The sequence below is a fragment of the Sitophilus oryzae genome, unplaced genomic scaffold (assembly GCF_002938485.1).
Source record: "Sitophilus oryzae breed Bouriz unplaced genomic scaffold, Soryzae_2.0 scaffold_614_pilon_pilon, whole genome shotgun sequence".
Lineage (NCBI taxonomy): Eukaryota > Metazoa > Arthropoda > Insecta > Coleoptera > Curculionidae > Sitophilus > Sitophilus oryzae.
Genome location: NW_022147212.1, coordinates 1,395,342 through 1,423,328, shown reverse-complemented (window position 1 = coordinate 1,423,328; position 27,987 = coordinate 1,395,342). Strand labels below are relative to the sequence as shown.

General features: G+C 31.0%; 2 protein-coding genes across 2 annotated transcripts; one reads left to right on the top strand and one right to left on the bottom strand.

Annotated features, from left to right (window-relative positions):
* Window positions 1–3: 3 nt before the first annotated feature.
* LOC115887723 (UDP-glucuronosyltransferase 2A3-like) lies at window positions 4–15,091 on the bottom strand. Its single transcript, XM_030907197.1, has 6 exons — window positions 14,793–15,091; window positions 10,272–10,478; window positions 7,073–7,443; window positions 6,449–6,668; window positions 4,801–5,020; window positions 4–689 (listed from the first exon to the last, which is right to left on the bottom strand). The coding sequence occupies exons 1-6, from the start codon at window positions 15,052–15,054 to the stop codon at window positions 395–397; spliced, it is 1,575 nt and encodes a 524-aa protein (XP_030763057.1). The 5' UTR covers window positions 15,055–15,091; the 3' UTR covers window positions 4–394.
* A 4,010-nt stretch (window positions 15,092–19,101) lies between these two features.
* On the top strand, window positions 19,102–20,085 carry LOC115887735. Its single transcript, XM_030907209.1, has one exon. It carries the CDS (start codon window positions 19,102–19,104, stop codon window positions 20,083–20,085), a length of 984 nt encoding a protein of 327 aa, XP_030763069.1.
* Window positions 20,086–27,987: the final 7,902 nt, after the last annotated feature.

Sequence of the window (27,987 nt, the reverse complement as noted above, 5' to 3'; positions counted from 1 at the left end):
ATATATTGTTTAGAGAGATTTTATTTCATATATCTAGGTACATGATTTTCGACGATGAATGATGTTTATGTTTCAATTTTATGTAAAATAATAAGTTAAATTTGTAAAAAAATAATTAAATTTAAAAATAATATTTTCTTATTTTAAAACAAAGTTAAATAATAATTGATTTTATTTCCTAAAACGGCCAAACCACTACTCCCGAAGTAAGCCGAAGTAGGTCAAGTCGAATATCGAAGAGGTATATTTTGTGTTTCCTGGTCTAATCAAAAAAAGCCGAGACGAGGCAAATTAGACGACGAAACACTAAACAACTCTTTTCGCTTTTCAACCTTGATTATTTACTTCAGCTTATTCGAGAGTAGCGTAGAGGCCGTTTAACAATTACTTCTGTCTAATTCCATTTTTTACTTTTGTCAATTTGTTTACCATTTCGCCTAAAAATTCTTCTTAGTATTAATTTTACAAATTTCAGACTTAGATAACTGAAAATAAATAAAACACCGAATACAATGCCGAGGACGTCGAGCATCCAATATTTCCAAAACGGCATATCCAGGGCCGGATTCCTAAACTGCCTCGTTCCGTTGTGTCTTAACGTGTATTCTGTCCACCACACTGCCTTGTCAACGTTCGGTATATCGGTATCTCGGAATATGTTTCCATAGATTTCGGCTTTTTCGCGATATCTGTAAGGAAAAAGAAGAAATAACTAACCATGAACTTTCAAAATTAATTCAATTCAATTATTTTAATAAATTTGATGAAATAAGGTCATGTAAAGAGCCACTTAAAGCAAATGTAGAACGCAATTTGTATTGGGGACTAAGACCCACTGAAGTTAATAACTCGGTTATTTTCAGTTTGTTTTAAAAATGGTATAGAGAAAATATGTTTCTTTTGTCAAGATCTACCACCACTACTTGCACTTATTTCTGGGACACCCTGTACATGGTGGCGCCTCTCATACGACGCGGAGGCTCAAGTAGAACGACAGTTTGTATTGAAATGAAATTTTGTAAGCATATGTAGGTTAATTCAGAGCACTTTTTAAAAATATAGAGTTTTACAGGGTGTTCCCAAAACTAGTTAAAAAAGTTAAAGATACAACAAAAAAGTTAAAGTTACACACACATCAAAGTTATGTTTTTTGTAAACACCGTATATATTAATTGATTTTTGGATTCTAGGAGAAAAATAAAGGTGATTTTTATTAGGGAAGTATATGACTGAAATGTAAGGTTTTTGACTTATTTAACATTTTCTAAAAATGAAGAACACTTTTTAAATTTCAACAAAAACTACCTAAATTGGAATTTACCCAGTATATCCTATTATGTAGTTAAAATAACTATTGCACTTTAAATCAAATTAAAACCTGATCCAAAAAGTTATACAGGGTGAGGCAAAATTAATGTTGAACATTGGTCACCTTTAAAAGCAATTTACTTCTTTAGTTTAAATGGAACAACCAGTATATTATTCCGATATTCAATGAAGTATTCATGTCTCTTCAAAATACTACTAAGGTTGCCACCCCTCAAACAACGATTTTCCTAGATATTTTCATTTTTATGATTTAGTGTGCGTAGATCTTTATTATTTGATAAAATCTAGGGTGGCTTTGATATGTCTGCCGTTACTTCAACATAGTACTAACTCCATACTAATTTGTTCAGCTTTAGCAACTAGTTATCATTTTGTGTCACTTAAAACAAAACAAAAATTGAGAAATTCTCCGAAAATGGAAACTTATCCTACATCAGAAAGAAATGATATAGAATCATATCATTTTTAATTGGTGAATACAGTGTGCATTCACCAATTAATAGAATACTTAAATCACAGATCTTAAATGCTCCTAATTTTATCTAGTTTGAACTTTTTTATAGGGATATGTGTGTTAAAGACAGCAGTGGCGTAACAACAGACTCACGGGCCTGTGTGCAAAAATTTTACGGGGCCCATTACTACACCTACATTTTTCAATACTTATATACTAATCTGAATAATATGCACTCATATTTTATAACATTTAATTAATTTTTATATAGTATTATTTATTAATAATAATAAATAAAAAAATAAATAAAAACAAAACAAAAAACAACAACAAGACTAACTAAATTGAAATAAACAATGTAAATAGGAACATGAACATGTTAAATTCTTCCATTCTTTTTTCCTTGCTTTAGCATGGGCGAAAGTTGACATAATATTACCAATGTCTATTGTACGGGCAACTTCATTTTCTATTGAAATAATTGCCAAAGCTGATAACCGTTTTTCGCCCATAGTATTTCTTAAATAATTTAAGCTTTAATTTGGAAAAAGATCTTTCAGCCGAGGCCACAGAAACAGGTATGGTGAGAAAAATATGACAAGCTGTTAAAATATCGCTGAAACTAGAAGACGATAAAAGGTTTTTAATTAAAATAAATTCAGTTCAAAAATGCAATTGATTTCATATAAATTATTTCGGAAACATTGCCTGAAGGAGAGCAATTGAGAAGAAATTGTATAGGCAATATCATCGGGGTATTTAAGGTATAGAACCTGACCCATTTCATATATATCCTCATCAGAAATAGAAGGATTCTGCTTGATTCGCGATAGCATGTGATAGATATGGAAATGCGGCGCGGGCTCCCCGAGGGGGCCCGGGCCCGTGTGCTTCGCACACACGGCGCATCGATAGTTACGCCACTGAAAGACAGTGTTTACAAAACTCGACCAACTATTGTGAACACCATGATAGAAATGATTGTATATGTTTTAACATTAAATTAACAAAAGATATTTTAAAAAGAAAATCATTTTATGCAGTAAACAGGAAAGAAAGTATTTTCAGCATTTGATTTCATCTAGCTAATTTTTGTTACATAATTATAGATTTATAATTTATATCTAGTTTTAATTCTGTGATAATTAAAATATGTTTTAAACGTGTATCTTTTTATTATAGTAGTTTACCCTACATCCTTTAATTTTTGTTAAATTAACAGCCACCCCCCCTCCAACAAAGTTTTTTCAAATAATAAAGATCTACTGACGCAAAATCAAAAAAAATGAAAATATCCAGGAAAATCTTTGTTTGAGGGGTAGACAACCTTAATACTATTTTGAAGATATATGAATTCTCCATTGAACACCGGAATAATATACTGAGTGTTCCATTTAAAATAAAGGAGTAACTTGCTTTTAAAACTGACCAATGTTCAATATTAGTTTTGTCTCACCACGTATATCTTTTCGGGTCAAATTTTAATTTAGTTTAACATACAGTGGTTATTGTAATTAAATATCAGGCTATACATTACAAATTAGATAGCTGTTATTGAAAATTAAATTTTATTCTTCATTTTCACAAAATGTGAAATATGTCAAAATCCTTACATTTTAGGCATATGCTTCTTTAATAAAACTCACCTTTATTTTTTTCCTAGAATCCGAAAATCAATTAATATATAGGGTGTTCCATTACAAAAAACAAAACTTTGATGTGTAACTTTTTTTGGGACACCCTGTATAATTATATACAGGGTGGTCCGAATTGTATTCCGGTAACTTCGGCAGCATATTTTACTGGCAAAAATATGTAAAAAAGTTCATATAAATGTATGTCCTAAAATGCTTAGTTTCGGAGATACAGGGTGTAGAAGTTTCATTTGTATTTCGATTTTTTACAAATAATTTCTGAAGTAACGTCAATATTTGGATGAAAATTGGTGTCTGGGAGTTTTTTGACGTGAGAAATTTGATTTTGATGTCAATATGACTCCTATTTGTAGGGGGCGCCACCTACATGTGTTTTAACTGTTTTGAAGAGTAATAACTTTTTGTCCGTACCTGTATAAAATTACTGAGTGAAACAATATACATTTCCGTGATTTTCTACGTAAAAAATGTCTCTTGGTAAAAATCGCTACGAGTAACCGTTCTCAACATATTTACAATGGAAATAGTCAATACATGTCATTATTGACTAAAAATAAACATGTTGAGTAGCTAGTTATTTGACTGAAATGAGAAATTTGGGAACTTTATTTTTTAAACTAATCATAAATTTTTCTTCGAAAAAATGATAATAAAACAGTTTCTGTTGAACTTTTGGCACAAAAACATTTCAAATTTATGATTTTAGTCTAATAACTAATTAGTCAACATGTTTAATTTATGTCATTCATGACAGGAATTGGTAATTTCGATTCCAAATATCTCGAGAACCATTACTCGTAGCGATTTTTACCAAGAGACCTATTTTACGTAAAAAACGTCGTAAATTTTTAAATTTTTTAACTAGCTAGTTTTATACAGGTTCGGACGAAAAGTTATTACTCTTCAAACCAGTTAAAAAATGCGTAGGTGGCGTCCTCTACAAGTAAGAGTCGTATTGACATCAAAATCAAATTTCTCATGTCCAAAAACTCCCAGACACCAATTTTCATCTAAATATTGACTTTACTTCAGAAATTATTTGGAAAAAATCGAAATAAAAATGAAATTTCTATACCCTGTATCTCCGAAACTAAACATTTTAGGACATATATTTATACGAACTTTTTTACTTATTTTTATCTGCAGAATATGCTGCCGAAGTTTCCGGAATACAATTCGGACCACCCTGTATATTCCTATATATACTCCCAAAATATGATTTCGATACAAACTACCATCGTCGTATGAGAGGCACCACCCTGTATAAAAAATTTCGAAGCCAATTATTTTCTTTAAAAATGAACTCAACTTGAAGCTATTGATTAATAACATATTAACATTACCTGCAATATCATTACTTACATAGGATTTGTGATAACTTCAATAACCGCTTCACTAATTGACTCCCTGGTGATATTGTTTTTGTGCACTTTAACGCCATATCCCAAATGCGTCATCCGTTTTACATTCATATGTTGGTCACCGAAAAACGGAATCCCTATCATAGGTTTGTCGAAATAAATAGATTCTTGCATCGATTGGAGACCACCCTGTGTTATAAACACCTTCACTTTTGGATGCCCTAAGAGTTTTTTTATTCTACGCTGATGTACACATACCATAAACGAGTCACTATAAATTGTTGTGCCACTTTCTGTGACATCATATCTTATGATTCGCTCAATGTATTTTTAAAAAAATACATTAAAGAGTAATTCCACTACAATTACATACATAGTGGAGTAGAATTTTTTCATTAACATATATCTGATGTTAAAAAATGTAGCACAAGTTATAGTGATTCGTTCTGACTGTGTATTATACAGAGTGAGTCTTAAATAAGTGCAAATATTTTTAGGGGTAGTACAGGGTTGTTCACGTCCCGGTAGTACAGCGTTGACGTCGATATTGTGTTGCAATAATAAAAATTATACTACCTTATACAGAGAGTCCAAAAATTTATATTAAATAATTACTAGCTTTAAACGGCAATATCTTGTTTACTTATAATTATTATAAGAAAATTCATTTTCTACGAAAACTTGAAGAGATAGGTAAAAAATAGTATAATACAATTTGTTACAATGAAATTGTGCATCTGATTGTCGTAAAATATACAGGGTGTTCCATTTAAATTAAACAAGTTATTACCGTTTAAAGCTAGTAATTATTTAATATAAATTTTTAGACACTAAGGTAGTATTTTGTTTATTATTGCAACACAATATCTGATCAGTAAATATTTAGTATTAAAAACTTTGATATCCTTGGAGAAATGAAGCGTTAAAATTTTTACTGCAATTTCATAACATTGAAAATATTTCAAAAACGGTAAGGTTTAAGTGTGATAAACCTTAATCAAATTTACCTTAATTTCAACTGTAGAATCTAAAAATAGAATAATATACAGGGTGTTCCATTTAAAAAATACAACTATAATACTTTTTACTTATTTGGTACACTCCGTATCTTGTAAAAATATTTTTAAATTGTGGCTCTAATAGTCCTTCAACGAACCCAAAACTTAAATTTGTAAAAATCTAATCGTTTAGCTACAATACTTCGTGTCGTATGTGGTGAATAACCCTGTATATTTCGACCCCAGAAACAAGATTATGAGTTTTTTTTTCTCGAAAAAAACAATCTGAAAATTTGAATTGTTTTTTTCAGTTTTTAGTTAAAAATCATAATTTTTTGATAATATGGCAACATAGGTAGTAGATTAAATTTACAAGAAAGAAAACTCAGAAAAGATCTAGTTTTCAAATTTAAACAAAAAATATTTTTTTTTGGAAATTTTCAAAGTAAAATAACTCGATTATTTTGGACTTATTTGAGAAACGGTAAAGAGAAAATATGTTTCTTTTATTGATATCTACCAGCCCTAAAAATATTTGCACTTATTTAAAACTCACCCTGTATAAGGTGACATTCTCTAATTATTATAACACTAAATAGCTTGAATCATTACTTATAAAATGTATGTTCAAAGAGTCTCTTTTGGACTTACTCAGAATATCTTGTTGAGGTAACCATTTTTTTATAAGAACGTTTTCTGGCAAATCGTTCACCTGGTGGTCGATCTTCCAAAGAACCTTATAGGGAAGGCTTGAAAAAGCTTTTGTTAATTCAGCTTTGGTACTATCATTCAGAATACTGCCTTTGATGTTACTACCAAGACTGAAATATACAACGTCTTCTTTGGAGCTGTTCAGCCATTCTTCTATATCCTAAAAATCATGAAATATATATTTGTCTGAAATTCTTTGAAGAATTCAAAATATCTTATGTAAAAATTTACGGCACTAAGCCCCGTTCTCAGAACGACGTCGTGTCGTCAGCTACTCTGATTGACACTTCAAACGACCAATGGGAGCTGTACTAAATTTTAAATTGACAGCTGTTTGAATTTTGTACAAATCTCATTGGTTCTTTTGACGTGTCGCTGGCGACAGTCGCTGTTCTGAGAACGGGGCTTTAGGAGGGGATATAATTTTTGAACAATATTAATACGGTTATAACAAACTGGATGAATGCTGCGCGAGATTGTCAGACGAACTCAGTGAGATTGACATGTGAGAAACTGCCTTTAATAGGCACTTCTGAAAATATTGCTTAAACAAGTTTTGTTTACCTTTGGTAAAGGTTTTGGTGAAGATATATGCATACCATTCCCTATGGTTATCGTATTCGGCATCAATGCCCTTACGTTATGAAAGACAGGATTCGTAGCCACAAACAACATACTTATTTCATTTTGTATATCGAACAGTCGAGGTAGATCATCTCCGAAATACTTTTGCAACATCGCATATTCTTTCCGGTACGTCAAATAGTAGACTAGAAGCTTATAGGTTGCCGAGAAGAGAAAGGAGGCTAATCTCTCCCCAAATGACATGTCATTCAGGTCCTGTATTTCCAAGTTTGGATCTGGGTTGACTACGGGATGAGTAGGATTGCCAGCGCTGTCATGAAATTGAGTGGAACAGTCCAGAGAACTTACACCTGTAAAAAGAATTCATAGGAAAACTATTTGATTGTTATGAGATAATTGATTTATTACAAGTTTATAAAATATAATGAAACTAGCGTGTACCCGCGACTTCGCTCGCGTCGAATTAATCATTTGTAATGGTGATGATAAAGCAAAGTAAGAATTTCCGTAGTTTCAACTCGTTGGAATTTGACTTTCAAAAAATCCCTTTGCCAAAAATAAGCTTTTTACGTCAAGCAGTTTAAGCAGAATCGTGGTTAATCAATTACCCAACTTTTTGGAACACCCTGAATAATTTTTTAAAAATTTCAAAATATGTTTTTACATATTTTGAAATTTTTAAAACAAAATAAATTATATGCGTTTCTAAGCGTTTTACCGAAAGACTAACCGTTTTTTAAATAACAAATATTGTAATATTTGAGGGGTGTTTTCACCCTCTTGGAATTTGAGATTCGAGAAACCCCTCCTTATCGAACCTCTACACCCCACAGTGAATTCGTTTGCCAAAAATCAGCTTTAAACGTCAAGCAGTTTAAGCAGAATCGTGATTACTCAATGGTCATATTTTATGAAACACCCTGTATAAATTTTTAAAAAAATCTTAAAATATGTAAAACAACAAATTAAAATATACGTGTTTAAGAGTTTTTCCGAAAAACTCCGGTTTTTAAATAAAAAATATTCTAATATTTGAGGGGCGGTTTCACCCCCTTAGAATTCGAGTTTCGAAAAATCCCTTCTTATCGAACCTCTGCACCCTAAAGTCAATCCGTTTTCCAAAAATCAGCTTTTTACGTCAAGCGCTTTAAGCAGGATCACAGGAAACACTCTGTATACATTTTTTTAAAAATCTTCAAATATGTAAAAAAACAAAATAAAATATACGTGTTTAAGCGTTTTTTAGGGAACTTGACCGTTTTTTAAATAAAAAATATTGTAATATTTGAGAGGTGGTTTCACCCCCTTGGAACTGGAATTTCGAAAAATCCCTTCTTATCGAACCTCTACACCCTAGAATCAACATGTATGCCAAAATTGACCTTCTTACGTTGAGTGGTTTGAGCAGGATCGTGATTAGTCAGTCACTTAAGCATTTTATATATTAGTATAGATAGATAGTATTTCCTCAGTCCATTGGGAGTACTGGGACTTTTAATGTCCTTCTTGTCCAGACGATGCCAACAAAGACAGTGACTAAATTAAGTCCCAATTTATTCCAATTGACTTCAGAAAAACTATACTAAGTTTCTTATTCAACATGGTTATGAAGTATCGTTTATGAGTCTACAATGCTAAATGAAGATTTATAGGAGTGTCGCGTCGTGCGGACCCTTTACGTAAAATCGATATTTTCGGTTAGTTTTAAATATAGCCCTCTTAACAACAGGAAGTTGTAAAACAAACATCTGTGGAATATCTTTCGAACGTTAATATTTGTAAATTCCCAAGCTTTTAAAGGGCAAAGCAACTAAACTGCAGAAATTTAAGGAAACATAAAAATTGTAAAGATGAACCTTAGATAAAAACGCCGGAATGTCAATATCATAACCACCCTTGATAACCGAATGTTTGGAACAATGTACCTTCAGGGATGACCTTATTGGCTAAGTACCAAATTCACCACGATGGTACCATCATGAATGGGCAGACCCTACAGAGATCCAAAACAGATCAGAAAATGGCTACAGATTTTCAGGCAAAATTAAAAACTAACATCATCAAGACAAAACATTAAACATACGATCCAAAGAGTCAGTGCACTTTTTATCCAAGTTCTGCCTACCGCTCAATTTAATTATCTTGGTTATAATTATAAGACCCCCAGAACAAGTGATGAATCTAAATAGATTTGTTACATAAAATTTGGTGGCAGCGGTGGGATCTACACGTCGCGTCGCGTCGATCGTATCGCTCGTACGTATCTACGTATTTTTAATGAAAACCTAATTTTTACGTATATTTATGAATAGGAGAATACACTTTGAACAGGGTGCCAATCAAAAAGTTGCAGCAACTATGTTTAATTAATAATAACTGATTGTGGAGACGACATTACGGTCATAAATTTTTTTGATTATTTATATGTCAAATTAAAGCTATATGATGTTATACGGGTGCCTATCAAATAGGGGTTGCCACCCTGGGTTCGGAAGTAGTTAATTAAGACGTAATTTACCTGATTAACTACGTGTAGTTTTTCTTCAAAAACTACGTCTTTTCCCGTTCGTTAACTACATGAAAACTACGTTAATAAACTACCTATTGATATTATGAATAATTTTGCTTTATATGAAGAGTCTAAATAATATGATGTAAATGGTTATATTTAAAGCCATATTTCTTCTGTTTTCTTTTATAGAAATAATTATAATACATTATGTGTTTTCTAAAGCTTTAACTTATTATAACCTCACCTTATACCTTTGACATTTGAAAGTTACATACATATGTTACATGTATGTTACATAAACTACACCCTCTACATAAACTACATAAACTACATGTAATGTAGTTTATGTAGTTTTTAAAAGTAACATGTAGTTTTCCGAACCCTGTATGTATGCCACCGTTCAAAGTTTTTCCCACTACTTTATACGTTGCGTCAGGTATCTGCAGTTCCTACAATAAAAAACTTAGAAATTTCGTATAAGTACCATCTTAAAGTATATATTAGGTGTATTTCAAGAAAATATTTTAACCTATACAGGGTGGGCTCAAAAAGTGTAAGTGGATCGGGATGCTTTTCTATAAATAGAACACCCTGTATATTAATTTATACAAATAACTTTTTCAATTCAAAACCTTCATGTATGATTTCATTGATTTAATTTCTTACCTATAAAAGGAATTTTATACTTCCAGCTGAACGCCATCATGTCGATCAGCAAAGCTTCTACTATGAGCAAATCGAAGTGATTGTCTTTGTTATGGATTAAGTTTTGTCCTTCTGGACTTTTCAAAAATCTCTCGTTTATGTCGGCAGTCGCCAATCTTATTGCTCTACCCACATCGATGAGGCTCACTGAATCGTTGCAAGCCAATTCTGAAAGGAAAAATTAATCATATTTATTATTATTAGTGCCTTTAATTCATATTCAATTAAATAAACACACAAATATTAAATGGCTTTACATTGTTTCAGGACTAATTATTAATTATTGAAAAATGCTAGTTTCCATTTTGATTCTACGCAGTGGTGTTAGCAAAAATTATTATTTTTTATTTCCTAGATTTCTCTTTCAATGGCGAAATACTCAGACTTTTTTAAGTAGTTAATGAATATTTTCCTTCATTAGTTAATGATTTCCTAGTCACTCTTAATCTGGTCAAAAGCCTAGATCATATTTACCGTATGATGAAAAAAAAAGCAGTGTCAAAGAAGTCTGGGGAATGACAATCGATGATAATTTTGGCGAGGTCAATCTCTAGACGTACTTTATTAAAATTTACATAAAGCTCATCAAAAGTAACATTAATTATTAATAGTTTAACCTAACCAAACTAATTTAATATAAATAATAGTTTAGTCTGTGCATATATCTAAAAAGCAACTGCTCCGCAAAAGCAACTATCAACATATGTCTATTTCTAATAGTTTTCTAAATAAACATTTAAACGTTATAACATTCCACTTTGTTCAGTGAATAAAAATAGCAGAAGCTATCAGGTGCTACAAATTTGGTTAGGATCTCGGTATTCGTAATAGATACGAACATAGTTACATCGGTATTTCATTAGGAACATCGGTATTTTATTAGGATCTCGGTAATCGTAATAGATACGAACATGGTTAAATGGGGCAAAATTGTGCTTTAGGATGTTCACCAAGATGCCATCAAAAAGTCTTAAAAATTTCAAGGATTGCTGAGTTTTTTGGAAAAAGAGATATTTTTGATAATCAATTTTATTTTTTCCTGTCGTTATTTTTAAAAAATCAAAAAAATAATTGCACATTCTCATAGCCACTTTATTAGAGCTATCTGTTAGTATTTTTAGATTTTCAAATTAGCTGATAATTTGTGAGATACAGAGGCCAACTTAATTTTTTTAAATACGGACCTGCACTTTTTATTTCAAGTTTGGAAAGAAATCGGTCTCCTGAGTAATATGCCACACTTAATATATTTTTTGTTTTGGACATTTGAACACAATTTATTTAAACTAATTTCAAGTCCGGCTCTGTTTTTTTTCAAATATTTAATCTATTCAACGTTACAATATTGATAAACTTTCGAACTTAACAATGACGTGGGATAAAACATCGAATACGAAAAATCAAATGCAATAAAATAATATAAAATAAATATAACATAAATATAATATAAACAATCAAATCATTTCCCCGGAAGATGGATTGGAAAGGAAATGGTAGAGCAGTATAATGGCCAGCGAGGTTCCTGGATCTGTCGCATTACTTGACGTCATTATTTGTAAAAGTGAAATCAATACGTATCAACATTAAGAGTACAAAAACAATTAACGAGTAATAAAAAACAATTAAAGAGTACAAAATGCATTCGGAAGTATAAGAAGAAGATCTGTTCAAAGAGGTATAAATAAGCTAGAACGAAAAGGATAAAATGGCAGAATGTGCAATTAGTTTTTTTGATTTTCTAAAAAGTATCGACAGAAAAAAATAAAATTGATTTTCAAAAAAATCCGGTTTTCCAAAAAACTCAGCAAATTTTTAAAACTTTTTTAATGGTATCTTGGTGAACATGCCCAGGAGCAACTTTGCCCCAATTTAACTATCTTCGTATCTATTACGGTTTCCGAGATACCAATGCTCGTACCCTGAATTTGTAGCACCCTGTAAATATACCGTCTATATACTGATATACTAGCCTAAAGATTAATGTCTCCACAATATGTTAAAATACAATTATTTAATAACCATGTAATTTCCGAATCTTGAATTTTTACTCAAAAAAATTCCACATACTATTTCCTAGAATTATGAAACAATTGTATGCGAAACTTTGTATCTATTAATAAACGGCATCACTTAAATGTATTTAAATTATTTTCAAAATTATATCAGTATATTCAATAATATATGTATGCAAAAACGAATGTAATAAATCTTAAAAGTGACCTAACAAAAACAGTAGAATTATTACAGTTTTTCTTAAAACTAAATAATACATTCCAAAAATTCTTAAAATATTTTTATATATTTGCTAAAATTATTCCATTTAATTTCTAAGAAATTTATATTACTTGTTTTCTATTATTCTATTTATATTGTATATATACAGGGTGATTCCTGTAAGTTGGTCATGATTTCTGGGAATGATGGGGGACGTCGAAATATTAATTTTGATATAGCACACTATGAGTTGGAAATGCCTCTTACGCAAAATACAGGGTGTTAAAGTTTTTGAAAAATTAAAGATATTCTTTAATAGTTTTTTAACAGTTGAAGGTATCGCTATAAAATTTTATAAGAGTCTACCTAACAGAGACACTTTAAAAATGTAAAAAGAAGAGGTTTTAGTTTCATCCAGTGGCGTAGATGTGATACGCATCGGGTAATATTTTCAAAAAAAATAGTACGCCACTGATAAAAATAAAAATTTCGGAGTTTTTTTATTTGCTTGGTTTAATTCCAAGAAAAAATGTCTCTTGCAACTTTCTCCTATCTAACACCATTTTGTCACAACAATAAAAAAATTCTAGTTTAAATTTATAATTTTTTAAAAATTTATTTAAGGAGCTAAATCTTGGCCAATTTAAATTCACATGTAAGTGATGAAGGGAGCTGACGATGCACATGTATTTTCTGCCCTCTAGTTATAACACATTCTCATTAAAAAATGTATTTATTTTTTAATTGTGACAAAATGGTGTTAGATAGGAGAAAATTGCAAGAGACATTTTTGCTTGGAAATAACCGAGTAAATTAACAAACTCTAAAAATTATATTTTTTATCAGTGGCGTACTATTTTTTTGCAAAAATTACTCGCTGCGTATCACATCTACGCCACTGGTTAAAAAAACTCTTCTTTTTACATTTAAATTGTCTCTGTTAGGTAGACTCCTATATTAAATTTTATGACGATACCTTCAACTGTTAAAAAAACTATTAAAGAAAAAAAAATATCATTAATTTTTCAAAAAATTTAGTACACTGTATCTTGCGTAAGAGGAATTTCCGACCCATAGTGTGCTATATTAAAATTAATATTTAGACATCCTCTATTATTCCCCGAAAGCATGACCGACTTACAGGAATCACCCTGTATATATATCTACAGAGTGAGTCTTACACAGAGCTAAACAATTAGATTTTTATAAAATTATAAGTTTTGGGTTCGTTGAAGGACTATTAGAGCTACAATTTAAAAATATTTTTACAAGATACAGAGTGTCCCAAATAAATAAAAAATATCAAAGTTGTATTTTTTAAATGGAACACCCTGTATATTGTTACATTTTTAGTTTCTATGATTAAAATAAAGGTAAATTTGATTAAGGTTTATCACCCTTATACCTTACCGTTTTTGAAATATTTTCAATTTTGTGAAATTGCAGTAAAAATGTTAAGGCTTCATTTCTCCAAAGGTATCAAAGTTTTTAATACTAAATATTTACTGAAGTTTAATTATTGATCAGTTATTGTGTTGCAATAATAAAAATAATACTCCCTCATACAGAGTGTCTAAAAATTTATTTTAAATAATTTCTAGCTTTAAACGGCAATAACTTGATTAATTTAAATGGAACACCTTATATATTTTAGAAGAAAATAATAATGTTAAAAAACATAATATTTTGATAATATATGGTACATAGGTAGTAGATTAAATTTACAAGAAAGAAAAACCAGAAAAGATACAGTGGTTATCAAAATTTAAGCAATTTTATTTTAAAACTGATCAAGAAAAAATATGTTTCTTTTATCGAGATCTAGCAGTCCTGAAAATATTTACACTTATTTAAGACACCCTGTGATTTTTTTTCATACAGAATTTATAGACTATCTAAATAAACTTAAAAAATTAGTCCGTTCTGGAAATACCCTTAGTAGGTAATATTTTTTTCAATTTTAGTAAAGAACTAACTTATTGGATTGGATAATAGGATAATATTATATAGCTTATAAAAATTTAATTAATTAGGTACTGAATTTTTTTTTGATAAACTCTATCATATCAATACATTAAAAAATATAAACGCTTTTCAGCTTCAGGTGCTTTTTAAGTGGTTATAACAGATAAGTGTTGTTTAACATTTTAAAAAATTTGATGATTAGTACATTCTTTTTTATGTCTACAAATAAGTATTGCTTAATGTTTTGATAGACTAATTGAAAGTTATTCTGTGATATTTATAAAAAAAATTAAAAAAACTTACCTATACACTTATATTTATCTATATACTCATATCCGTAACTAATATCGATCTCTTTGATATTCTTAATACTGGCATTCCTTTCTGGATCACTAGTAACAAGGGTTATGTTATGCCCTCTGGCAGCCAAAGCCTTCCATAGGGGCCTAAATGGTATTTGGTGGCTGTAGGATGGGGTTGGCAATATCGCCAGAATATCCGCTCCATACGAGACACTGTACAAATGAACTAGAAAAATGATTATCACACACCTTGTCGACGGCATGTTAGTTCGTTAACTGTAACTGATTAAAAACTCAGGTGCACACACTTTGGTTTATCAACTTTGGAGATAATATGTATCATTGTTTTTGAAACAAATCTGGAGGTACACAATAATTTAATATTATTTTATACTTGACTGCAGATACGAACATGATTAAATTGGGGCAAAGTTGCGCTTTTAAAAAATGCCATCAAAAAAGTTTTAAAAATTTCAAGGATTGCTGAATTTTTTTGGAAAAAACTGATATTTTTCAAAATTAATTTTATTTTTTCCTATCGTTACTTTGTAGAAAATCAAAAAACTAATTGCACATTCTCATACCCACTTTATTAGAGCTATCTGTTAGTAGTTTTAGATTTTCAAATTAGCTGATAGTTTGTGGGATACAGAGGCCGACTTATTTTTTTTTAAATACGGACCTGCACTTTTTATTTAAGGTTTTGAAAGAACTCGGTCTCCTGAGTTCAATGATATGCCACACTTAATATGTTTTTTGTTTGGGACCTTTAAACATAATTTATTTAAACTAATTTCAAGTCCGGCTCTGTTTTTTTAAAATTTATTCACCGTTACAATGAGATATAACCTTTTTAACCTAACAATGACGTGGGATAAAACATTGAATACGGAAAATCAAATGCAATGACTAAGGGGGCATTACTTGCCGTCATTTTTTGTAAAAGTGAAATCAAGACATTTCAATATTTACAATAAAGAGTACAAACTGCATTCCGAAGTATAAGAAGGAGTTATGTTCAAAGAGGTATAAATAGGATTGAATAAAAAATAAATTTGTGCATTAGGGAGGGTGGTAACCCTTTCGAACATGTAGAGCATTAAAAACTAGTTTCTAGAAGTTGATTTATTTATAATAACTACTATTAATATTATGAATATTATTAGATCGTACACTGAGATTTCAAATTCACAATAAAAAACTTAAAAATAATAGCTTTAAATTGCTGACCTCGATATTATTTATTTGAATCTTTCAATTGAGTCCATTTTCCTAATTCAATGCTAATTAGCGCTGATCAATATTGTTTCTATGAATATAATCAGATTAAATAATTTAAAAATCCAGAGTCGGACTGGAAATTATTTTAAATAATAATTAAATAGTTATGTTAATGTTAAAGTAACCAAAACAAAGAAATGTATCAAGTGTGGCATATCATTGTACTCAGGAGACGGAGTTGAAATAAAAAACTTGAAATAAAAAATGCAGGTCCGTATTTAAAAAAAAATAAGTTGGCCTCTGTATCTCACAAATAATCAGCTAATTTGAAAATCTAAAAATACTATCAGATAGCCCTAATAAAGTAGCTATGAGAATTTGCAATTAATTTTTCGATTTTCTAAAAAATAACGACAGGAAAAAATAAAATTGATTTACAAAAAAACTCAGCAACCCTTCAAATTTTTAAAACTTTTTTGATGGCATCTTGGTGAACATCCCAAGGAGCAACTTTGTCCCAGTTTAACCATCTTCGTATCTATTACGGTTTCCGAGATACTAATGCTCGTACCTCGAATTTGTAGCACCCTGTATAAACATCAAGATCAGGTAATTAATTATTTATTTATCTAGGACTAGGATTTCCATACAAGTTTTTAGACTTCCTCGAAAAAGAAATATAATAATAAAAAATCGTATAAACAATTATAATAATAAAATCTAAATTATTTTAACAGGATAAATATTATTTAAAACTGAAAAATATTATTAATAAACTGTTTATTTACAATTTTTCAGAATTTTATTTGCAGTGTACTTATTACGAGATTTAACGTAGGTGTAAAGTGGTAAACAAAGTAATTGAGACTTCAAAATTATCTAATTTATTTTTTCGTTTCAAGTAAAACTAGAAACTATATAGGATTATTTACCCCATACGACACAGAGTAAAGTACAGTTCGTATGCTGGATCTGTGTCTATGAAAGGAATGCGGACAAAAACCATTTAAATAAACAGCAATATATTTTATACGTCGACTTGACGAGTACGTCACCGCAAATCGTTCCGCCCACTCATTTTATTGGTTACTTGTAAATTTGTCGAATTTTTAGTGATGGGACGCGTCGTCTAATTTTTTATGAAAAACATCGAGATAATATCGTTTCCTCTCTCACGGATACCCCGTAGCTACAGAACGGACAGACGTACTGTAACTAAACGGGTAGAGTTTTACAAATAATTGTATTGACTATTAGAGCTACAATTTAAAAATATTTTTACAAGATAGAGAATGATAAATAAAAAATATTATAGTTGAATTTTTTAAATGGAACACCCTGTATATTATTTTATTTTTAGATTCTACGATTGAAATAAAGGTAAAATTGATTAAGGTTTATCACACTTTTTTTCAACCTTACCGTTATTGAAATATAGATATTCAATTTTGTAAGATTGTAGTAAACATTTTAAGGCTTCATTTCTCCAGGAGTATGAAAGTTTTTAATGCTAAATATTTACTGAAGGTATAAATATTGATCAGATATTGTAATAATAAAAATAATACTACCTTATACAGAATGTCTAAAAATTTATATTAAATAAATTAATATAATAATTTAAACGGCATTACTTGTTTAATTTAAATGGCCCTATATATTTTACGAGAATCAAAGGCAAAATTTAATTGTCTATCAAACTGTATCACCATTTGTTACCTATCTTTTCAAGTTTTTGTAGAAAATGCATTTTCTTATAATTCAGACCTCATTTATCAATATACCCATGGAATATTGACATTTCAGATTTTTTGAACCTTTTGAATATGAATATAATATTTTTTAAAATCCTCTTTGGGGCCGAAAATTTTTATTTTTTGGCTTGAAATAATTTCTATTGATTAATTTTTAAGTAAATAAAATATATGCAATCTCCTTAAATAACAACTAGTTTAATGTTAATAATTCTTTTGTCATTGTAATACGTATTATAGTGTGAAGCTTCATTCAGAACCTCCCAATTCAGAACCGTTTCAATTACACTTTATACTTTTTAGTTTACGATCATTCACAATGTCTAAAAAACACAATTAAAATTAATAAAATATCCTAGCAACAGCTTGGGGTAGTCTGTTGAATCCATAGAGAAAGCATAATATTGAGCTTATAAAACAATAAACTTTTGATTTCTAACCAAAATTTTTCTTGACGGGTGATAATCAAAGACCAAAATGACATTCCTCGCAAATTTTGAAGTATAATTAGTGGAAAAGTCAAAAGTTTGTTAACTTTTTCCACTAATTGAAAATTACTACCACTAATTATGACGTTCTGAATGCTTACATTAAAATTAGGTGAACAAACTCATTGCCTGGAAACTTATATGGTGAAATTTTGATAAAATAATTTAGTACACACTAAAAACACGGTATGTCGCTAGTGGTAGGAAAAATAATTTTTAGAGGTTACTAGTTTATTTGGTTGCCTGTGATATGCATATACAGGGTGTTTCCTAATTAATCTAAAAAATAAAAAATCGTTAGAAAACGAATTAAGGCGGGCTCTTAATAAGTATATTTATTTTTTTTCTCGACAACCGTTTGATGAACAAGAAAAACTAAAAAGATCAATTTTGTTGAAAAAGGATGGCCAGTCAAGAAAAAAATATATTTTCTTTAAAAAACCAGTGGTGTACCATTTATGTTAAGCAAAAAATCGATTTTTTTTAATTTTTAACACCCTGTAGATCAGAAAGGAAGTACTTTAGACCCAATTTGTAAAATTAAAAAAAAAAAATAAATTGTAAATATATATATATATATATATATATATATATATATATATATATATATATATATATATATATATATATATAGCTATATATATATATATATATATATATATATATATATATATATATATATATATATATATATTGATTATTATTAACATTAATTATATATATTATATATATATTATCTACCAAGGGAACAGGGGGACGCGGTCTTCTCAGTTTAGAAAGCTTACACCAAAGAGTGATCCTAAGCACGGCGTACACACTCCTTAAAACTCAAGATCCTCTACTAGTAATGGTACGAGACCACGAGAAAGAAGAAATTGGTGGATTCATTTTCAAAGAAGCAAAAAAAGCAGCGAATAAACTCAATCTAATATTCGACCTTCAGCGCCAACATTTAGAATCCATCACAGAACACAGCGCCACACAGGTAGTCAACCGAATTAGGTCCACACAGAACAGGAGGTTCTTGCAAAATCACGTGGAGAAACCCGTGCACGGAGCCTTCTATAACATAATGACACAACAGCAGCTTTCTGAGAGACTATCGTTTGCTTTCCTGAGGTCGAGTGGCTTAAGATCTGAGACAGAGGGATTTATACTGGCATGCCAGGACGGTGTCTATGGCTCTTTGGTGTATCGTAGCCGTATTATGGGCCAACAAATCGAAGATATAAGATGTAGAGCATGCCATCAAGCTCCGGAGACCCTGTGGCACATACTATCAGCCTGCCCTACTTATGCGGCTTCGGCTTATACCCAGCGCCATAACGCCGCATTGAGGGTGATATACTATCACCTTCGTCATATGCATGGATTTGATGAAACGCCAGTGCTACCACAAACACCGAAAGAAATTGAGTCCTTGGTGGAAAACGAAACAACCAAAATTTACTGGAACTATCCATTCCAGGCCTTCGGACAAATACGGGCGAACAGACCAGACATAGTTCTCCAGGATATAGCGACGAAAATAATTTATGTCATAGAATTCTCGGCGCCATCAGAGAAGAACATAATCAGTAAAGAAGAGGAAAAGAGGGAGAAGTACCAGGAACTCCTGGAGCAAATGCGCAGAATGTACGCTGATCATTCTGTAAGGTTGGTGGTACTAGTGATAGGAAGTTTAGGAGGAGTTAAAGACACCCTGCTCCAGCAATTGAAACTGATACCAGCGTGTTATAATGTAGCGGAACGACTTGCTGCAAGCATGCAGAAGGCTGTGATTTTGGGCTCTCTCAAAATACTCAGGGCACACGATACGCGGATTCAGTGAACGGCTTACCAGACGGACGTCAGGAGTTGAACACTGAAAGAGGACCCGGCAAGTTTCCTTCAAGTGTCGGAGCTGAAGGAAGCAAACCGGATTTGTAAAAAAAAAAAATATTCTTATGTTTTATTAAAGTTACTCTGATATACTAATATATCGGTGTAACTTTAAAAATAAATCTTTTGAATTCAAATATAAACATAAAAAACATTTACAGCAGAAAAGGCGAAGGCGCTGGGTTAAACGTAGTCTTCACTAAAAACACCGCCCCTCCGTTCCTTTGACCCAAAATTTTACTATTAAGTTTCATATCTATCTTAATAGTAGATTATTTTCTTTTATCTATGAACAAACTTCTACGACTAATTGAAACTACTAATTTATTCCACTGATTTCGAGGTTCTGAATGAAGCTTGATGTGTGTTAATTATGTGTCAATTTATTACATATCATCTGACAATTATTTTAAAGTAAACCAAAACAGTAAACAGAAATTATAATCGAAAATTTTTTTATTTGAAATTGACTGTCACTCTGACACATAACTACATATTATGAGTGTTTGTCTTGATTATCTTTACTATGTATATTGTAGATTATTGTCACATTTTGTATGCATAGAAAGAAACAATGGAAACCATTTACTTGTGAAACCCTGTAAGTATACAGGATTTTAGAAAATCGATCTTATTAAACGTATTTTTAAGGTCGTTGAGATATAAACCTGTATGTTTATGTATATACAGGGTGATTCACGGCGACGGTAGGTTAGACGTTTATGGAGAACCGGCGATAGGATTTTTCCGAAAATTTGAATTATTTCAAAGCTTCATCTATTTGAATTATTTGAAGGGGTTAGAATCATAAGGGTCTAAGTTACATTTTTTAAAAATATGAGTTAGACCCATATTTTCAAAGTTAAATGTAGTGTTTGTTTGGTAGCAAAGAGATCCAAGCTTGGATCTATTTGACTCCCACATTTTTTGTAAAGTTTTGTCACATAGATTCAGTATAATTGACGCGTGCAAACCGGCTCTTGTGTTTTTCTGATATTTTGTGTGTTTTAAAATATTGTAATGTGTAACAAAAATATTGCGAAGTTGTTTATGTATTTAGTCTAATCTACTAGCCTGGAAAAAATAGATCACAAGTTTTTTGAAATTGGACATTCATATATGGACTGCGATCGCTCTTTTGCCCGCATTGAGAAAGCCAAGAACCAAACCAAACCAAACACCTTTTTTACCTATGTGTCAAAACGAGAATTGCTCGACGCTTAGACCATCTTTGTTGCTAAATAACGAAGTATTCAAGCCCTTATATCCAACTCCATTGAAGATACCGTACATAAAATGGGAAAATCGAACCCAACTTCTACCATTTATTCCACCTATTTACCATGACTTTTATTTAACTAAGCCCCATGAGGCAAAAGCAAACAAAGTTCCAAAAAACAAAATCAGACGACGGTTATGGTTGAAGTTGAGGAAAATCCAGAAATGGATGAAGGCAACGACAGTGTGGTGTCGGATTACGAAAATTAGAATTATTCGGCTAAAGTTCGTGTTGTATTTTTTGATACCTTTTAGTATAATAAAATGTTAGTTATTTTTATGAAAAATCGACTTATACCTTTTTTTCCTGACAGAAATTGATCAGAGTTGTCAGAAGCATATGGATCCAAGTGACATAAAACTAATTAAATACAGTTTTTTTCAGTCTATGGCAAACGGTATAGTTACATGAACTGCATTCTTTTACGCAACAATCATTTCAAATGCGTTCATGCAGAATTTACAATAAGCAATCAACTTTAACTTTAATTATCTCAGAACAATGGCAGATGTACTTAGACCCTTATGATTCTAATCCCTTCATTTGATTATTTTCAGCGTTATAGTGTTGCCGCTTCATTTGAAAAGTAGTAGCATTTTTGTTATTTAAAAAAAAAGAAACTAATTTCATATCTCATAATTTTTCTGGTCAATTTTAGATAACACAGAGTAGCTAAATCCATTTTATCGCGTTTTTTGCTACCAATATTTCTCCAATGTATTAATTATTTTACCACAGAACTCAATAACAAACATACCTAATATATCACCCATATAATACACAATATCCGCAGGATATTCATAGAATGTCGGAATGTCCCATTATAAGATCATCTTATAAAGACATCTATAGGATATCCTCCAGACATCCTGAAACCCTGTAGATGTCTCAGAATAGAATATCCTATGGATATATCTGTCGTATATCTAATGTACATCCAGCTGAGATATCCAAACATGCTCATGATAATTAAATATCCTAACAATATCGTCTAGATATTTAGAAAAAATAAATAATGTACTACTTTTTATATTACATAAAATGCAATAAACCATACAGATAGATATATATTACGTCAAGGCAACAAAATATCCTGTTGGTATCTTCTGGATAATCTGGCTATTTATGAGCTTGGCAACTCCCAGTAATACAGAGAATTTAAAACGCCCGCGCAAAAAGTTTCCCTCAATCCATCTCGACAGTTGTTTATTTTTTATGGTTTTTGCATCCTGTATTATTCAGTTCTTTGAGTTAGTGAAATTCGAGGTGAATCCGGTCGTTTGTCGATATTGGATGGGCTTAAATATGACTGAAACTAACAAAACCGGTTGAGTTTTACTTAGTTTTTTCTTATACTCATAGTTCTAGCCTTGTTCTAGCAGAAATTCTATCCTAACCTCAACTAATGTCGAAAAACGACGAACAACTCAGGGTCTCACAATGAAGAATTTGTGACAAAATTATAGGTGAAAATTTGTTGAAAATCGCTTGTTCTTTATCCCTAAACCCATTTTCATATCTACTCTACTTTCGTGTCTTCTGTCCCCATCTATTCAAACAGAAATCCTATTTTTGGGTTTAAATTGTGAATTTCTGGAATGTGTGGTCTTAGAAATTATACCTGTATCCTGTGTGCTAACTTTGATCACAGATTATACAGATTATAATCTTTGTTTTTTCTTTATTGTTTTTCGTGGTTCCAATTTTCGGAATCGGGCACTAGTTAGGTGACTAGTTTGCGCACATAGCACGCCCACTTATGGCCTCTAAAAGGTGCGTATTCATTATCCGCACGAACGAACGAACGAACGAACGAATGTTCGCTAGTGGTATGACGGGGACCGCACGATAGGACCGCACGAGAAGACCGGAGGCATTTGTTGGCGAACGCCTTTGATGTACCGACTCGAAACGGATGGTCGAGCGAACGAACGAACGAACGGCCGCATGCGTTCGGTCCCCGTCTAAATATACCGCACTTTCATTCGTTCGTTCGTTCGTTCGTTCGGATAATGAATACGCACCTTAAAATTGAGCACAGCGCCTGACCGGCACAGATATTAGAGAGATATCGGAAAACCGAATAGCGTCATTCAGTATTTACGCGTACCTTATCATGGTTAAAATATGCACGAGTCAACGCAACACCCGCCAATAACGTTACCGCCTGACGTAATTTGCGGATCAATTACACCAAGCGCTCTTTCTAAATAACCTCTGATAACGTTTAAAAATTGCTTAAATGGGCATGTGCGGGTATTTGACAACCGGAGCCGACCGGCGAGATATGGGCGAGATCTTTTATTTTAGGTTATGTTTGAATTGTTTTGAATTATTGCTTTAGTTTTATTAGGTAATTTGATATTTAAGTAGCTGGGATTAGTTTTAATTAAATAAATATGGCCCAAAATATGGATTCCACCTATTCCAATACTAAAGAACCTATAAAGAGTCTTAGGTTTACAGCAGATGACGACTTAGCCCTTCTAAGAGAATTTGTTGCTTGTTGTCCTAAACCCATTGGCAGACGTTGAACAATAAAGCACTGGAAATAAGCACTTTAGCCCTTTAGTTTTAAAATACCTAGTAAACAAAACAATTTCAAAGTTAGGTTAAGTTTAAATAGTGGACGCGCCGCGAAGAGAATTCTTTCCGATCCGATAACTATAAATGAAGAGAGTTAATACCACCTCACGTAAAGGAAATAACACCTGGCCTTATTAACGTCCATGCACGCTATTCGGTTTAGCGATATCTCTCTATTACGCTGTTTATTGTTATTTTACGCGAGTTTATTTTTGCGCACAGGAAATTTGACTCGTTTGCACATCGTCATAAAAAACGATTTTCGTACCACGAATTAGGGACAAGATTTTTATCTGTATACTTATAGGATACCTAATCTGTGCTTTGATGTAAACTGTTGCTGCTAGACATAAACTGCTAGACTCCATAAAGGGTAGTATAATCTGGTATAATACCATACGATCGAAAAAAACGGCGTCAGAGGTGGCTTGGAAATGAAGATTGCTGTTATTTTGTACGTAAAATTATATGGGGAATGGGCCGCTTTTTTTCGATGGTACAGTATAAATTGAAAGCTCTTAACTCATACAAATAAACTTCTAAATTTTGACGCAAAATTCATTGACATAATATGTAGGTATATTTTAGAGCTGTTAATAAAAATATCCAATGAATAACGTCAAAATGTGGCTAAATAAAACTAAATCGCGAACGTTTTTACTATAAACTAAGGATGAAGTAAGTATTGTCAAATAACAGTCCTCATATAATGTCCTAAAAATATTCTATAATGCTCCCAACATCATCCTTGTATTATCCTAGAAATATCCCAAATAATCGTAAAAGGCTTGCCTAGGGATGTCTTGAAGATGACTTTTTTTGTCCCACTTGGATATCCCATAAATATCCTCCACTAGTTTTTGGATATCCCTAAGATATTTACTATATCCTTGGTGGATATCCTCAAGATATCTATAGGATTGTGTTGTGTTATATGGGCAAATATGGGGACGACAATATGGTAAAATTATGAAGTCATTAAAACAGTTTAATAGAACGTAAAAATATTTATTTATCATTATGGCAGTTGTGTTATTTATATACTACTATTTATTTACAAAAAATACTCTCATTGAAAAAACTTGTCTTTTTAAATAAATAATTTTTTTAATCATACATCGACATTTTGCTATATCGATATATATATATATATATATATATATATATATATATATATATATATATATATATATATATATATATATATATATATATATATATTTCATAAATCTCTAGATTAATGATTAGTGATCAGCAAATGCAAGACCGAAATCAAGGCCCTCTTGATCTTGGTCTTGCAGAGTATTGGGTAGTCTGCTTGGTTTTGGTCTTGATCTTGTTGCAAGACTCTTGCACTTTTAAATATAAAACGGCGTCCAGTTGGCTTGGAAATGACGATAGATGACATTTACTATATAACTTTGAATAAGAAGACTAAGGAAGGAGCATATCAAAAATCTTAGGTACACCGCGATGGGCCTCAAATATGGCCGACTTAAATTCCGTTTTATCAGTGTCGTTCTAATTTTATTTAAAAAATGTAAAACTATGATGTAGGGTAGACGTGGGGTAGACTCAATAATTTGTTGTTTTATTTTACGTTGTGAATAAATGTCGGTAGTTATTAAAATTGTTATAAAAATATATAATTCTAATAAAAATAGATAAGTTATAATAAGTATTTATTAACACAAACACCCGATACGCTACTGAAGCAGGTAAGTCAAATTAACGTATCTAAATTCTTTGACATCTAATCTTTGACAAGTAATAAATAAAAGCTAAAATGCAAGAAAAATATATAATTTAGTTAATTTAAGTGAATTTCATAAATGATCGGTTTACTACACGTATGTATATTATATAGTCACTTACTAGCGAAAAGTTGTTCCATTATTTCACTCAATTTTTGCCGAGATCTACCGCACGCTACACAACCAACTATTTTAGAGTCTTTTTCGATAAATCGCGATAGTGTCACTGTTAATTTAAGTTCTGCTACAATTTCCATCTAGATTTACTACCTTTATACAACTATCAGTAGTAGAATAAATAATAAATAATATAAAATAAGCTCCGTAAAGACTGACAAATCCACAAAATTTCAAATCAAATTCAAATGTGTCAAATGAATCGTCAAACATGCGTCAAACAGAACTGTCAAGGATCCCCACCCTAGAGAGCTTTTATGGTGGCTTTTCCGTCCACCATGCATGAATACATGAATAGCATTATGCTCCTTCCTTAGTCTTCTTATTCAAAGCTATATAATTTTACATAATTTAAAATGACAGCGATCTTCATTTCATAGCTGTCACTGACGCCGTTTTCATACAGTAAGTAGTATTTTGAGTAATTTAATGCAAATAAAACTTCAAAGAAAGAACAGACGTACATTCTGACGAAAATTTTTATTTTTCAATATACAGGGTGGTCCGAACTGTATTCCGGAAACTTTGTAAGTATATTCTGCAGATAAAAATAAGTAAAAACGTTCGTATATAAATTAGTGGAGTGTCCAGAGACTTTTACCTCGGAATTCAATTACTGTGAATGTATTAATGTGAACCCTTCTTTATTGTATTTTATCGGTAAAATACTATAATGTTTACCCATTTTTTTTTGTTGCTTTTAATTTTTTATTTTAGTAATTTTAGTAAATTCTTAATTATTTCTTTCTTAATTTTTTAATTTTTTTAATTCTTTTTCTAAATAAATTTATTGAAATAAATAAATCTAATGCATACGCTATACCTATTCTGCTTATATTCTAATAATTGAAATTTTGATTCAAATCGAATTAGGTATACAGGGTGGCGCGTCATATCCGACGCGGTTTTTGCAAGGAGAACAAAAGTTTGTATTGAAGTGAAATTTTGTGAGCTTATGTAAGTCAATTTAAAGCATTTTCTAAAATTATATTCTACAGGGTATCCCCAAAAAAAGTTACACATCAAAGTTGTGTTTTTTGTCATGGAACACCCTATAAATTAATTGATTTTCGGATTCTAGTAAAAAAATAAAGGCGATTTTCATCAGAAAAGTATATGACTAAAATGTATAGTTTTTGAAATACATTCACCGGCACGAAAAATGGGCACCTTAAAACTTTGATGTATTTTAAAGGTTAATATATTTTGTTTTAATGGACCGATTGTGATGCTTTTTTAAGCAGTGTGTAGCCAAATTATTTGACTTTTTTGTATCTCTTTCTAAATTAAAAATAAAACTCCCCATCTGTTAATTATACGAGGGAAAACAAAATGTTGATATTTTGGTGAAAGTTTGAAACACTCTGTGGAATATGTTAAAACAGCAAGAAATTTAAAAATCATTTTATCATCTAGATACATCCTTTCTCGATGGTTTGTTTTTCGGTTCATCTCATTAGCCTTATTTTTGTTGGAAATATTCGCTTTTGAAGAAGACACTAACATTTTTTCGTAATATTTACATTAAAACCATGCCTTTGTTTTTGGGCCTAGTCAACACATCTAGTAAGTTCTGGTCCCGAAGCAGGCCTTCTTGACATAATATTTGCTTCATTTAATCTTCTTCTTATAGTCCGTTCGATAATATGTACGTTTCTTAAGTGCAATTCATTATCAATTTGAAAAGCTGTCAAACGACGGTTTCTTAGCGATAAATTTATAATAAGTCGATCGTATCGATTAGAAGTTCTCATACGAAGATTCCTGGACATATAGATTGACGTCCTCCCCCTGGACATAGCCATAATTCAAAAACCACTTAGAATACTCTATGGTATTAAGGTATTTTTGGAACCGGAATTGTATAGCAAATTCACTGAACTAAACAAATATAGATATATATTTGACTTACCCTGTATATCTATAAAAATATTTTTGAAATGTGAACTACCATTAACACATATTTTGTAAAAGGTTTGGAGTGAAAATCTCAAATAGGAATCCTGATACAGAGTCTTTCCGGAATGTATGCATTTGTATATGTGTGTTTATTTAA

Coding starts and splice junctions, on each gene's coding strand:
- LOC115887723 (XM_030907197.1), bottom strand. CDS start 15,054: ATGCCGTCGACAAGGTGTGTGATAATCATTTTTCTAGTTCATTTGTAC. Junction 7,444..10,271: donor GTATAAAATTCCTTTTATAG/GTAAGAAATTAA, acceptor TTCTTTTTACAG/GTGTAAGTTCTCTGGACTGT. Junction 690..4,800: donor GAAGTTATCACAAATCCTAT/GTAAGTAATGAT, acceptor TTTTCCTTACAG/ATATCGCGAAAAAGCCGAAA.
- LOC115887735 (XM_030907209.1), top strand. CDS start 19,102: ATGGTACGAGACCACGAGAAAGAAGAAATTGGTGGATTCATTTTCAAA.